Source organism: Arachis hypogaea, chromosome 13 (genome assembly GCF_003086295.3).
Source record: "Arachis hypogaea cultivar Tifrunner chromosome 13, arahy.Tifrunner.gnm2.J5K5, whole genome shotgun sequence".
Lineage (NCBI taxonomy): Eukaryota > Viridiplantae > Streptophyta > Magnoliopsida > Fabales > Fabaceae > Arachis > Arachis hypogaea.
The window spans coordinates 14,316,303-14,330,852 of NC_092048.1; the positions used below are offsets into that span (position 1 = coordinate 14,316,303).

At 34.8% G+C, this 14,550-nt stretch overlaps 1 protein-coding gene across 2 annotated transcripts; it reads right to left on the bottom strand.

The window, feature by feature from the left end:
• Positions 1-3,336: 3,336 nt before the first annotated feature.
• LOC112737383 (splicing factor-like protein 1) lies at positions 3,337-7,221 on the bottom strand. 2 transcript variants are annotated; one of them, XR_003168952.2, is made up of 3 exons: positions 4,567-7,202; positions 3,900-3,936; positions 3,337-3,675 (listed from the first exon to the last, which is right to left on the bottom strand). XR_003168952.2 is itself a non-coding variant. In XM_025787267.3 (2 exons), the coding sequence occupies exon 1, from the start codon at positions 7,020-7,022 to the stop codon at positions 4,596-4,598; it is 2,427 nt and encodes an 808-aa protein (XP_025643052.1). In that variant the 5' UTR covers positions 7,023-7,221; the 3' UTR covers positions 3,337-3,675; positions 4,567-4,595. The 2 variants fall into 2 exon arrangements, 1 of the variants encoding a protein (XP_025643052.1); XM_025787267.3 differs by lacking the exon at positions 3,900-3,936 and having other exon boundaries at positions 4,567-7,221.
• Between the last annotated feature and the right edge of the window lie 7,329 nt (positions 7,222-14,550).

A 14,550-nucleotide genomic window follows, 5' to 3' on the forward strand; every position in this document is an offset into this window, starting at 1 on the left:
TTTGTTTTCCAAACCTCACCATGTTAATTGGTCAGTCTAAGATACTACAGAATTGATTGAATAAATATTCTTAATTTCTTAATTTTTAACTTGTCTAATTTAGTGTGTGTTGGGATTAACATTTGTAAACAAAAATTTGTATAAAATTGATTTTGAAAAATTAATTTTGATTAAAAGTGAGTTGGTATTAATATAGTTTATGTTTTTTTGTGACTAGTGTGGTTTATCTTTGATCATTTTTATTCAAAATGGATTATATTAAATTAAATATTATTTGGATTACATTATTAAAAATCACTCTTAGATTACAGAAAATGACATGAATTTAAATAATTATTTTATATTATCTTATAATTTTATTTTAGATATTTAAATAAATCTTAATTTTTTTAGTAATTTCAGTACTCTTTAGTACTTTAATAGAATTAATAGAATTATAATATAAAGTAAAAAAAATATTCCATACAAAAAAGAAATGATAATAACGGTAAAAAAAATTCATATAAATAAAAAATAATAAAAATTTTATAAAAATAATAATATGCATAATAGAGTATTGGAGAAAAAATATTATAAAAAAATAACAAACAGTAAAAAAGTAAACGCAAAAACTAGAATTTGTAGATTTTGGTAAATTTGACTTAAAGGATAAAAAAAAAATTAACATAAAAATGAAATATTCAAGAGATTCAAACACGCTTCTCTCTTCCTCAACACAAAACCAAACACACTCTTAATCTTCTAAAGTTAACGTTCATTTTAATGCCTCAATTTTAAATTAACTCACTTCAGTCTCTTGATTTGATCTCTTGGTCATTATTCAGTTTACATCATTATTCAGTTAAGCCTGCAAAATGTTGTTTGGTAGCAATTGGAAGCTTAAGAATGCTTTTAATTTGTTTTTTCATTTTTATTTTTATTTTCATCTTTAGTACTTTTGTTTTTAGGATATTATAAAAAAATAGGTGAAAAAAATATTATTTTATGAAAAACACTAAAAATGAAAACAAATAACAAAAGTGCAACTCAATTATTCACACTTGTTGAAATAAGTTTTCTTGGGGTCCTTGGCAATTGGCATCTTGAACCGTATTTAGTATTACTGTTACATGGTAATGTGGTTACTGAAACGTTGATGAATGCACTATGTTCAATGGCACAACAATGGGAAAGGATACCATCTTAGGCTAAAGGAAAAAAAAAAAAAACTTTCTGGTTTTTCGATCAAATTTAATGTATACTTAAAAAAATATTAAATTAGATTAGTTCAAATCAATCTTCTGTCTCAAAAAAAAAAAAACAACACTGATTTGATATCACATACTAAGTCGTCAAGTCATAGAAATTATTTAAGATAAAATATACAGAGGTTTTTCTAGCCTAAGCTAATGGCAAGTTGATGACAAATAGCACCACAATGAACATCCAAGGGATACACTATTGGAAATTTGGAATACAACGGGGCTGTTTTGAGAGAAAAAGGTAGTGGAGAGTTTGAGCTTTTGAAGAGTCACTAAGGTAGTATTTAGAGGAGAGATTGAAACTGAGAGACTAAGATTTAATGAAGTCTCTATAATGTATTTAGTATAAAGTATACAAGACTTTGCTATGTCTCACTATCTTATTTGATTTAAAATAAATACAAATACTGAAACAAATAAAATTACTTTACTATCCTTATTAAATAAAAAATTAAAAACAAAATAAACACTCCCACTTCTTCCAGCACCCTCCTAAGGTGAGACTGGGGCGAGATCTGTTAGGCCCTCTCCCGGTGCTTCTGGCACTTCCTCTCAGAGAGGCTTTGGAGGAGAGCAAGATCAAAGGTGAGACCGGAGTGAGATCTGTTCAGATGCGCCGGAGACATCACCAGAGATCTACTACTATTGAGGTTGGAGAGGTGAGAGGGTAGATGGGGTAGAATAAGAATTCAAAAAATTAGATGAGGGTATTGCATAAATAAAATATTATTAAAATTTTAATTTTCGTCCCAAAAAATTTCAGATTCTTGTGTCTTCATTTTCTAGAAATGCTTAATTTAAGAGACTAAAATTTTGGAGACAAAGACTAAAATTTTAGTTTCAAACTACCAAAAACTACCAAACACAATTCTGAATCTGAATCTCAACCTCAGAGTAAACACTACCTAAAAGCGCAACTTATTCTTCAAACCCTTTCTCTTCTCTTCCCAATCAAACATCAACTCACAAATACTGCAAAACAATCATGTTCAACACTCAAAATAAATCGCATTTCAAGAAACTTGAGGACAGCCCATATTACATTTAGTGTCAGGTGTCAACACGTTTCTGAGAATGGAAACACCAAATCCACTAAGCAATTGATAGTTCACATCTTAGATAGTACTAGAAAGGTGGACATGGTACCTATTAACCATTAGGAGGGCTTCCAGAACCTACATATTTACCTCGACAGACCAACAAACTAGAAAAACGAAAGGCCTATTTGATTTTCACTTTTTTTTTAAGATTTTGTAAATGAAAAAAGAAAAAGTAAAAACAGAATTTTAGATTTTTTACTACTTTTCTTTTTTCTTTAGAGAATCTTAAAATTAGAAAACATTGAAAACGAGAATGAAAACACAAACTAAATAGGCCCTAATATGACTGGGGGATTTCATGACAATAATTTAACATTTAATTGTTGGCGACCATAAAGCTTTATTTCCCAGCGGCATTACAATTCAATTGTTCATTTTAATCCAAAAAGAACAGATAAAGGAGTTTTCTACAATACTATGATTATCTACTATATCTATCTTCACCCAGCAACACAGCTAAATGAAGCATGTGAAAACGACTCAAAACCCTACCAACAATCAATTTCATCTCAGCCTCCATCTTATGCCCAACAATATTTGCCCTCCTCAGAGGACCATATGAATGATCACCTCAGAACAAATGGGAAACTTCATACTTGCCTGTATCATCATCATACAAGAACTTGGTGTTCATAACACCGTGTCAGCTTAAGTTCAATTGAGGAGAAATGTGTAAAGGACACCAAATTTTGACATTCATCATGCCAAAAACCTAAAAAATGTTTGAAATCTTTTACCTGCCACACTGCAACTGTTAAATATATACATTTTTTTTAAATTATCTTGTAAACCAACCCGAAATATGCCCAAAATGAAATGACAAGGCATGATTTACCTTCAGGAAGGAGGTGTATGATAAAAGGCATCTAAAAGGCAGCTTCAGCACCAAGCAATTATGAGACTTAGGGCCATCAAAAACAAATGATTTAGGCTCATCATAAAAACTACAAGTCAGAACTCAGAATCAGCTCTGAATGAACTCAATAAACCGAGAATGACAAAACAAATTTATCAATGAAACACCAGGAACCAGCTGCCATAGAAGTTCGGACAAACTTTCAGAATGAGACATTAGAAACCAGACATTAATGTATAAATCAATAAAATACCAAAAGAAAATAATTAAGACGGTGTTAAGTCCTACACAACAAAAAGAGATTAATAATAATCATGACAATAATAAGCTCTGATGTTGTGTCTACTGTATGAAGACTTTTCTCAACTTCTAGCCCAAAACTCTGCAAAGTTCATAAGAGTACACAGCAAGGTTAAAGTGAGTCCCATACTTCGAAGAAAGACATGGCAAGAGGTTAGAGCTCCAAGAAACATCAGGCCTGTACAATGTTGCATCATAACAATGAGGTGTTAACAAAGGCAAAATCTTGATTAAATATAATAGTAAAAATATAAAAAGCCATAGCTAATATTGCAAGTTGTTTTAAACCACTTGAAAAGAATAAATAAAAAAAAAAAGGTATACAACACTAAAGACACACTACAAGAGAGCTGGAGCTGAAATAAATCAAATTTAAAGTATGTGGATATCACATATACTTACAAAATCATACCAGTTTGCCCATCCCTCTGTAAGGGCCCTTCAGATATACAAAAGCCCAAGTGGAAGCAAGTTAACAAAGAGAGGTGAATAAGTTGATTTACATAATTAATTAAATTAGTTTAATTATCTTCCTTGTGTGTGTGTGTGTTTTACTTGGTCTGTTGGTGTGAATTTGGGAGACGGGAGGGAGGGGGAGAAAATCAGGGAGTTCAGAGATGGCCCTCTATTTTTTTCTGAAACACTTCAAGGAAAACAACGCTTATATATATCCATTGGGGGTCCAAGCTGCAGATGAAAATCGCAACTCAAATGCAAAACATGTAACCATGAATATGACCACACGGAATAATTTGGTATAATTAATTTTTTTATATCAATATTCATGAGTTACTAGGACAAGCTGAAATCCAGAAGGGAAAGCTTACTCAGAACCTGTTTCCAATTAAAGTAAATCCAAACAAGTAATGGTTTTCTCAGGATGCTCATCAGCTGAAAGAGCTACAGTACATGAGTCACAAGAAGCTTTTATGTGAATTAAAAAACATGGACTTATGACTAAATGCAAAGTAAGCTATATATCAGATGTAAAAAGCAAGTTAGCAATTGAATTATAGATTCAATCAAATACAACATTCATATGGGCCAAAAATGGAGATGACACACGCACCTTTGGAAATCAATTCCAACAAAACTAGATCATTTCATCTCTGCCATGAACTTCTCATACTCTGAATCTGCAGCCGATGAAGCAGGCGGAGGAATTGGTGGATTTGTGGCCCAAGGCACATTGCCTATTCCCTGTGATTGATCTGCACCATATGTTGTCTTTTCTGCAGATGAAGCAGGAGGTGGTACCGGAGGATTACTGGCCCAAGGCACATTCCCAATGTGGGACTGGTCTGAAGTAGAGGGAGGACCAGGCGCAGAAGGGGGAGGTGGTGGAGGAACTGCATTGTAGTATGGAGGATAACCATATGATGCAGGGTAAGTAGGTTGAGGTGGTGGAGGCATTGAAGGCACCGAGTTCCCATATATAGAGGGTACAGACTGAGTAGTGGTACTATTGTCAGACTGCACTCCAGGAGGGTAACTCTGCTGAACTTCACTGCTGGATGCAGGTTGGGATGTGGCACCAGGAGGGCCTGTCTGGACAGGCGGATATTGAACACCATAGGGAGGCAGAGGCTGGCCTTGCATAGGAGGATACATTGTTGACCCAGGAGGAGGTGGCGCATAAGCAGCATATGGAGGAGGAGGAGGAGCAGGAGGACCCCACGGAACAGGGGTACCACCATAACTTGGAGGGGGCGCACTACCAATTGGACCACCAGCAGCATATTGCTGGGATGGATAGGCACCAAGTGGCTGGCTTGGAACAGGATAAGTGGGCACAGAAGATGCTGGAGGACCAGGAGGTACAACAGGCTGAGGAGGCTTACCAGCAACTCTCACAGCAATGGTTCGGCCCTCAAGGCGATGACCATTCATGGCCGAAATTGCATTATTTGCCATTTGAATATCAGCATACTTCACAAATCCATATCCTTTACTTAAACCTGACACTCGATCCTTGATAACTTTGGCCATAACAATCTCACCAAATTGTTGAAACAGTTGGATCAGACCATCATCATCAAGAGTGGGTGGCAAATACCCAATGTACAAATTTGTATCATCAATTTCCTTTTTAATCGTAGCAGAACCTAAGCCAGGGTGTGCTGTACTACCACCAGTTGAAGCAGCACTGTTGTTTGCCCAAGGGGGATTACTTGCAGAGTTGCCGGGACCAATCGCCAGCGTAGGAGTTTGCTTTGTTGCAGATTCAGGAACAGTACCTCCCAACTCTGCCAGGAAGTTCTGATACTCATCATCCATCTTCTTCCCAGTAGCACCCTTTACCGGGCAATCGATGCTTGGATGTCCACCATCGCCACAATGCTTACAGACAACCTCGCTCTTAAATGTTGAAGTCCTTGTAGGACAAGCATATTGACGATGACCAGGTTCACCACACAATCGACAATACTCTTCGTCCCTAATCGTCCCATTTAAGGCTGCAAGTTCCCTAAGCTGTTGCCTCTTGTGCTCATTCAATACCTCATCCACAGGTTGCAAGAGCTTCTCCACCATACCCGCAGCAGCATCAAGCGATTCCTGTGTCTCTGCCTCCACTAAAACATGCAAATCCTCATTCTCCGAAGGATCAGGTTTTAAATCCCTCTTCTGTTGCAGCCTACCTTCTTTCACTGATCCTTTACCCCGAATCACAATTTTAGCACCAGTTTCTTTCTCCATCCGCTTCTGCGTGTTACCTCTAGGGCCAATAATCAGTCCTATGAAATTGTAACCAGGGTATTCTTTCATCGGTATAAAGAGCTTCTTCTGAAGCTTTGGAGGCCTATAATCAGCTGGAGGCTTAAAGGCAGGGTTTTTCTTAATAATCTGAGATATAATCTCCTGCCTCTCCTTCTGCAATCTCTCACGAGCACGATACTCCCTAGTGTTAATCCTAATTCCCATGTTATCATATATAGGTTCAGGTGAAGGGGATCGAGCACCTTCAGGGCGATCATCTAAAGGCAAACCCGATTGCAACATTCTACTAATCTCAAGTAGCCTACTATTCAAAGCTTGAATCTCAGGATCGAATTCAATACCTCCCATGAAATCAGGAAGCTGAATCACTGGCTTCGGATCGTCATCAGCCCACCGCGACTTCCTCTTCCTCACTTTGGTGCCAGAATCGGCATCGCCACCGCCACAGCTGTTGCTCTGGTCGTTGGAATCAGGCTGCGGGTCCCACCGGCTCCTACGTCGGCGCCTGCTGGTTGTCTCTTCCTCGCCGCCGGATTGGTCCTTGTCGGTGCCACTGCGGGTGGTGGTACCGGTCAACCCGTTCTCGGATATCAAAGGTTTGGCGACCTGAGGCGGGTAATTCACATCAGCACCGACGGCTGCCTGGCCGTTCTCCGATGTGTTCGGGTGGCCAGGGTCAGTAGTGTTGGCAGCATCTGAATAGTGAGGTTCGGAATTGTGAAGATGCAAGGATGGATCGTATGAATTCAGGGTCTCTGATGAAGGAAGCGGAGGCGTAGGGTTAGGGTTGGAATCGATAGCCTCCATGGATTGCAGAGAAAGAGAGAGAGAGAAGGGTTAGGGTTTTAATTCGAAGATGTGGAAAGAAGAATATAGATTCAAGATTGTCGTGTACTCGTATGCGAAGCAAGATGAGAAGAGATGCAAAGTCTCTTCTTATCTGAGATTAGATTATTACAAAAAGAAACAAAACGCAGCGACTCGGGTTTATATTGTTGTGAAATAAAAGATATATATATATATATATATATATATATATATATATATAATAAAGATGTATAAATAGAAGACTCTATTATTAATATAATTAGTTCAATAATTATTATATATATATAATAATATTATATGTTGTATTGTGTATATATATATACAAAGATAAGAAAAAGTATTAAAAATAAAGAGAGAGATTTGCATTTGATACTATCTCAATATAATAAAGATGGTTAATATTGCTATTAATATTATATGTAAAGAGTAATAGAAAATAGAATTTAAAATACTTATAAAATAAAAGAAGAGAAAGAATTGTAATAGTAATATAAGGAGAAGGGTATTTGATTGCATAAAAGAGGATTGATTTATTTGTATGAAAAGGAAGGAAGAATAATATTTTTGTTCTGTTGTTATTGTTGTTTATTCCTTTTGCCCGTACATCCTTTTATAGGCATACAAAACTAGCTTTGTCAAACCTCATTAAATCCATTCTCTCTTGAGAATGATTCCTTCAATATTGAGAAGGTGAGTCTACGTGGTCATCCATATCACAACACTCCCCCTTGGATGACCATTCAGGATTATTGCCTCGTTAAAACCTTACTAAAGAAAAACCCAGTGGGAAAAAAAATTTTAGTGAAGGAAAAAGAGTACAATATCCTTTAGTGATGGGGACTGCCTCATTAAAAACCTTGTCAAGAAAAACCCAATGGGAAAAAAACCTGACCAAGGGAAAAAGAGTACAGTCTCCCCCTCTTGTCGACATCATTTAATATCTCGAAATCGACGCATCCCAATCTCATGTACCAATCTTTCAAAGGAGGATTTCGGGAGTGACTTTGTGAATAAATCTGCCAGATTGTCACTTGAACGGATCTGTTGGACATCAATTGTCCCTTGATTTTGAAGGTCATGAGTGAAAAAGAATTTGGGAGAAATATGCTTTGTTCTATCACCTTTGATGTATCCGCCTTTAAGTTGAGCAATGCATGCTGTATTATCTTCAAACAGGACAGTTGGAGCTATCTTATGATCAATCAGTCCACATGATGACATAATATATTGAATCAAACTCCTTAGCCAAAAACACTCGCGACTAGCTTCATGAATCGCCAGTATTTCAGCATGATTAGAGGAGGTTGCTGCAATCGTTTGTTTCGTGGACCTCCATGATATAGCTGTACCACCATATGTGAACAGGTATCCTGTTTGAGATCTCCCTTTATGTGGATCAGACAAGTATCCAGCATCTGCATAGCCAACTAATTGTGACTTGGATCCATAGGGATAAAACAAACCCATATCAACCGTCCCATGAAGATATCGAAAGATTTGTTTGATTCCACTCCAATGTCTTCTGGTTGGAGAGGAACTATATCTTGCTAGTAAATTCACAGCAAAAGATATGTCAGGTCGCGTATTATTAGCAAGATACATTAGCGCTCCAATGGCACTAAGATATGGTACTTCAGGACCAAGGATATCTTCATTTTCTTCTTTAGGACGAAATTGATCCTTTTTCACATCTAAAGATCTTACAATCATTGGGGTACTTAATGGATGTGACTTATCCATATAAAATCTTTTCAAGATCTTTTCTGTGTATGTTGTTTGATGAATAAAGATCCCACTTTTTATATGCTCGATCTGCAGGCCGAGACAAAATTTAGTTCTTCCAAGATCTTTCATCTCAAACTCTTCCTTTAGAATTTTTATAATTGTTGGAATCTCTTCAAGAGTCCCAATGATATTTAAATCATCAACGTACACAGCAATTATAATGAATCCAGAAGCAGTTTTCTTTATGAAAACACACGGGCATATATCATCATTCTTGAAACCGTTTTTGGCCAGATACTCAGTAAGACGATTATACCACATTCGTCCAGATTGCTTTAGACCATATAAAGATCTTTGCAATTTGACTGAGTATAACCCTTACGAATATTCATTGGATGGTTTAGATATCTTTAGTCCTTCGGGGACTTTCATATAGATATCCCGATCTAATGAGCCGTATAAATAGGCTGTTACCACATCCATTAAATGCATATGCAGTTTATGATATGCAGATAAACTGACCAAATAACGCAATGTTATCGCATCCACTACTGGGGAATACGTTTCTTCATAATCTATACCGGGCCTTTGTGAAAAACCTTGTGCCACAAGTCGGGCTTTATAGCGCACAACTTCATTTTTCTCATTTCGTTTTCTCACAAATACCCATTTGTATCCAACAGGTTTTACATCTGCAGGTGTACGGACTACAGGTCCAAAGACTTCACGTTTTGCAAGTGAGTCTAATTCAGCCTTCATGGCTGCTTCCCATTTTGGCCAATCACTTCTTTGTCGACATTCTTCGACTGATCTTGGCTCAAGATCCTTACTTTCATGCATGATATCTAATGCCACATTATATGCAAATATTTCATTGACAATTGTCTTATTTCGGTCCCATTTCTCTCCTGTAAAGACATAATTTATCGAGATCTCGTCATTTTCACAATTTTCAGGTACCTGAACGTCTTCTGGCGTTATATCAGAATTTTGGACAACTGCGGGTGTCTCTACTATGTCTTTTTCAACAGGAATAGTATTTACCTCTTTTCTCTTTCGAGGATTTCTATCTTTAGAACCGACAGGCCTGCCACGCTTCTGGCGTGTATTTGCTTCAGTGGCTATTTTTCCTACTGGGACATCAATTCGAATTGGGACATTTTCCACCCTGCCACGCTTCTGGCGTGAATTCGCTTCAGTAGCTACTTGTCCTACTGGGACATCAATTCGAATTGGGGCATTTTCCGCTGGTATATAAGATTTGGTTATCCTCTTTGTATCGGAAAATGCATCAGGCAATTCATTTGCTATTCTTTGCAAATGTACAATCTTTTGAACTTCTAGTTCACATTGCGCTGATCGAGGATCTAAATGCATCAACGATGATGCATTCCAATTAAGTTCCTTTTCAGGAAACTTATTCTCTCCCCCTAATGTTGGAAATTTTGATTCATCAAAATGACAATCGGCAAACCGGGCTTTAAACACATCACCAGTTTGTATCTCAAGATACCTCACTATAGAGGGAGAATCATATCCAACATATATCCCCAATTTTCTTTCGGGTCCCATTTTGGTGCGATTAGGTGGTGCAATGGGAACATATATCGCACACCCAAATATTCTTAAATGGGAAACATTTGGCTGCTGGCCAAAAGCTAATTGTATAGGAGAGAATTGATGATAACTCGTTGGCCTCAAACGAATAAGTGCTGTGGCATGTAAAATAGCATGCCCCCAAACCGAGGTTGGGAGATTTGTTCTCATAAGCAAGGGTCTAGCAATTAATTGGAGGCGCTTAATAAGTGATTCTGCTAACCCATTTTGTGTGTGAACATAAGCTACTGGATGTTCAACACTTATTCCATTAGCCATACAATAAGCATCAAAAGCTTGGGAAGTAAATTCACCAGCATTATCAAGACGAATTGCTTTGATTGGATTTTCTGGAAATTGTGCTTTTAATCGAATAATTTGAGCCAGTAATCTCGCAAACGCCAGGTTGCGAGAAGATAATAAGCACACATGTGACCATCTCGAAGATGCGTCTATTAGGACCATAAAATATCTAAAAGATCCACATGGTGGATGAATAGGCCCACATATATCACCTTGAATCCTTTCTAGGAATTCAGGGGACTCAAATCCAATCTTTACTGGTGATGGCCTTAAAATTAACTTCCCTTGAGAACATGCAGCACAACAAAATTCACTAGATTTAAGAATCTTCTGGTTCTTTAGTGAATGTCCATGAGAGTTTTCAATAATTCTCCTCATCATGGTTGTTCCCGGATGACCCAATCGGTCGTGCCAAGTTATGAACTCATTTGAGCTAGTAAACTTCTGGTTTATAGTGGCATGTGATTCAATTGCACTAATCTTGGTATAATACAACCCAGATGAAAGTGAGGGTAATTTTTCTAATATAACTTTCTTATTTGAATCATGAGTTGTGATACATAAATACTCATGATTTTCCTCATTCATCGTCTCAACATGATATCCATTTCGGCGAATATCTTTGAAACTCAACAAGTTTCTCAGAGACTTGGTAGATAATAGTGCATTATTTATTATAAATTTTGTTCCTCCAGGAAACAAAATTATAGCTCTTCCGGAGCCTTCTATCACATTGCCTGAGCCAATAATAGTGTTAACATATTCCTCTTTTGGCACAAGATGGGTAAAATATATATCACTTTTGAGAATAGTGTGTGAACTTGCACTATCCGCAAGGCATACATCTTCATTACATATCCTTGCCATTCTTCAAAAACAAATAATAATAAAATGAGTAGTATGCATAGTTAAATTGAATACTTGATCAGAATTATTTTTCTAAGAAACACTGTACATAAAATAATGTCATATACTGAAATTTTATTTTAAAATTTGACACAATTAATAATTTCAAAATTCATAAATATTAATATTTCATTATTTATGTACATCACATTTGAAACTTAAATACATAGAAAATAAAACTTAACAATAAGTTCTTTACATTATTTATTTACATATATACTTCACAATCCCATAGATTAAACTATTCCATCATTGATCAAATGACCAATATTTCCTTCAGGATCCTCAAAGAAATCAGATACATCATAATGAGTGGTGGAGTTCTCAGCATCATTTGAAACAAAATTTGTTTCCTTTCCTTTGTCGTTCTTTTTCAAAGATGCCTGGTAAAGATCGACTAGGTGCCTTGGGGTACGACAGGTACGTGACCAATGACCATTTCCACCACAACGGAAACACTTCTCCTCGGTTGATTTATTCTGCCCGATATTCCTTTCTTTGTCCCACTTCTGGTGAGATCCTCTCTTTTGAACATAATTCTTTTTCCTTCCATAATTTTTCTTATTGTTAAAACCTTGCCATTTACCTCTTCTGGGGTAATTTGCCACATTTACTTCAGGAAATGGGGCAGCGCCAGCTGGGCGCGCTTCATGATTTTTCAATAACAACTCATTGTTGCGTTCAGCAACAAGAAGGCAAGAAATTAACTCAGAATATTTTTTAAATCCTTTCTCTCGATACTGCTGCTGCAGGAGCACATTCGAGGCATGGAAGGTTGAGAAAGTTTTCTCCAACATATCATGATCAGTTATTTTTTCCCCACACAATTTCATTCGTGAGGTGATTCGAAACATTGCAGAATTATATTCATTTATAGATTTAAAATCTTGTAAACGCAAATGCGTCCATTCATACCGGGCCTGAGGAAGTATCACCGTTTTCTGATGATTATACCTTTCTTCAAGGTCTTTCCAAAGATCTGCAGGATCTTTTAATGTAAGATATTCATTTTTCAATCCTTCGTCAAGATGACGACGGAGAAAAATCATGGCTTTAGCTTTATCCTTCTGGGATGCATTATTTTCAGCCTTAATGGTATCTCCAAGATCCATTGAATCAAGATGGATTTCAGCATCTAATATCCATGATAAATAATTGTTTCCAGATATATCAAGAGCATTGAATTCAAGATGAGAGAGCTTCGACATAATGAAAATTTGTTACCTGAGTCTTCCTAAAAATTTGATCAGAGTCTCGTGTTGATAACGTGTTGTGAAATAAAAGATATATATATATATATATATAATAAAGATGTATAAATAGAAGACTCTATTATTAATATAATTAGCTCAATAATTATTATATATATATAATAATATTATATGTTGTATTGTGTATATATATATACAAAGATAAGAAAAAGTATTAAAAATAAAGAGAGAGATTTGCATTTGATACTATCTCAATATAATAAAGATGGTTAATATTGCTATTAATATTATATGTAAAGAGTAATAGAAAATAGAATTTAAAATACTTATAAAATAAAAGAAGAGAAAGAATTGTAATAGTAATATAAGGAGAAGGGTATTTGATTGCATAAAAGAGGATTGATTTATTTGTATGAAAAGGAAGGAAGAATAATATTTTTGTTCTGTTGTTATTGTTGTTTATTCCTTTTGCCCGTACATCCTTTTATAGGCATACAAAACTAGCTTTTTCAAACCTCATTAAATCCATTCTCTCTTGAGAATGATTCCTTCAATATTGAGAAGGTGAGTCTACGTGGTCATCCATATCACAACATATATATATACTAGTGTAAAACACGGGCGTAACTATTATTTGGCGTAACTATTATTTGAATACTATAATGAAGATTTTATAATTATTTTTATGTGAATATATTTTTTTTATTTTTAAATAATAAATTGTATGATTAGATTTTAATATTTATAAAAATATTATTTTTGTTTAAAGTGTAACTAAATAAATAAGTCACATTTTTAAATAAAGTATCTTTTTTAAAAAATATTTTTATCATCTTTATTTGAGCGATTGCTTTATTTCAATATAAAAATTTATTAGTATCTATTCATTAATATTTTTAATTTCAAAAGATTTTCGTAATAAAAATTTATTATGCAGAATATAATATTATTATATTTTTTACTTATAGAAACCAAAATAATTTTGTTATTTTTTTAGCTTATATTAATAAATTTCACTTAAATATAAAAATTATTATAATAAATTTTTAAATTTATAAATTCTAATCCAGACACTTAATTGAATTTATTAAAAATTACAAAAATAAAATAAAAAAAATGACGAAGAATTTTAATTGACTATTTATCATGAAGCAATGAAATTTGAAGCTGTCATTCTTTCAAAAAAACAAAAAAAAAAAAACAACTCCAAAGTAAAATTTTTATAATAAAAGCAACCCAATTTCTTAGAAGAAGAATTTAATGGAATTTTTATAAACCAATTAGCCACCAAAGCTTTAATACACAAAATAAATAAATTCAAAATTATTGAAGATTCATTGATAAAAGATATTTATTAGAATGGATGAGGTTAGTTACTATGTTTTCATCTTTATTTCTAAATATAAGAGTTTGAAAGAGTTAAAGAACCTTTTGCAATGAACAAAATTAAAGTCCAATTAAGTATCTCACAAGTTAAAGGACCGTCTAGAAGGATGACACTTTGGATCCTATCATGCAGGCAGCTTTTCATTACAAACAGTGAATTTATAATGTCAAGAAGATCAAATCTAAAAGAAGAACACATACAATATTAATTACAACAAAGAATTTAAAATCATAAAATTTAAATAAATAAATAGACAAACTTAATGAAATGGTGGAAACTTATATTTTAATTTGTAAGTTGAACCTCATACTTAATATAAGAAGCAAGATGAAAATTCAAAATATTATTCTAAAGAATTCAAAGTTGTCAATTAAGAGTG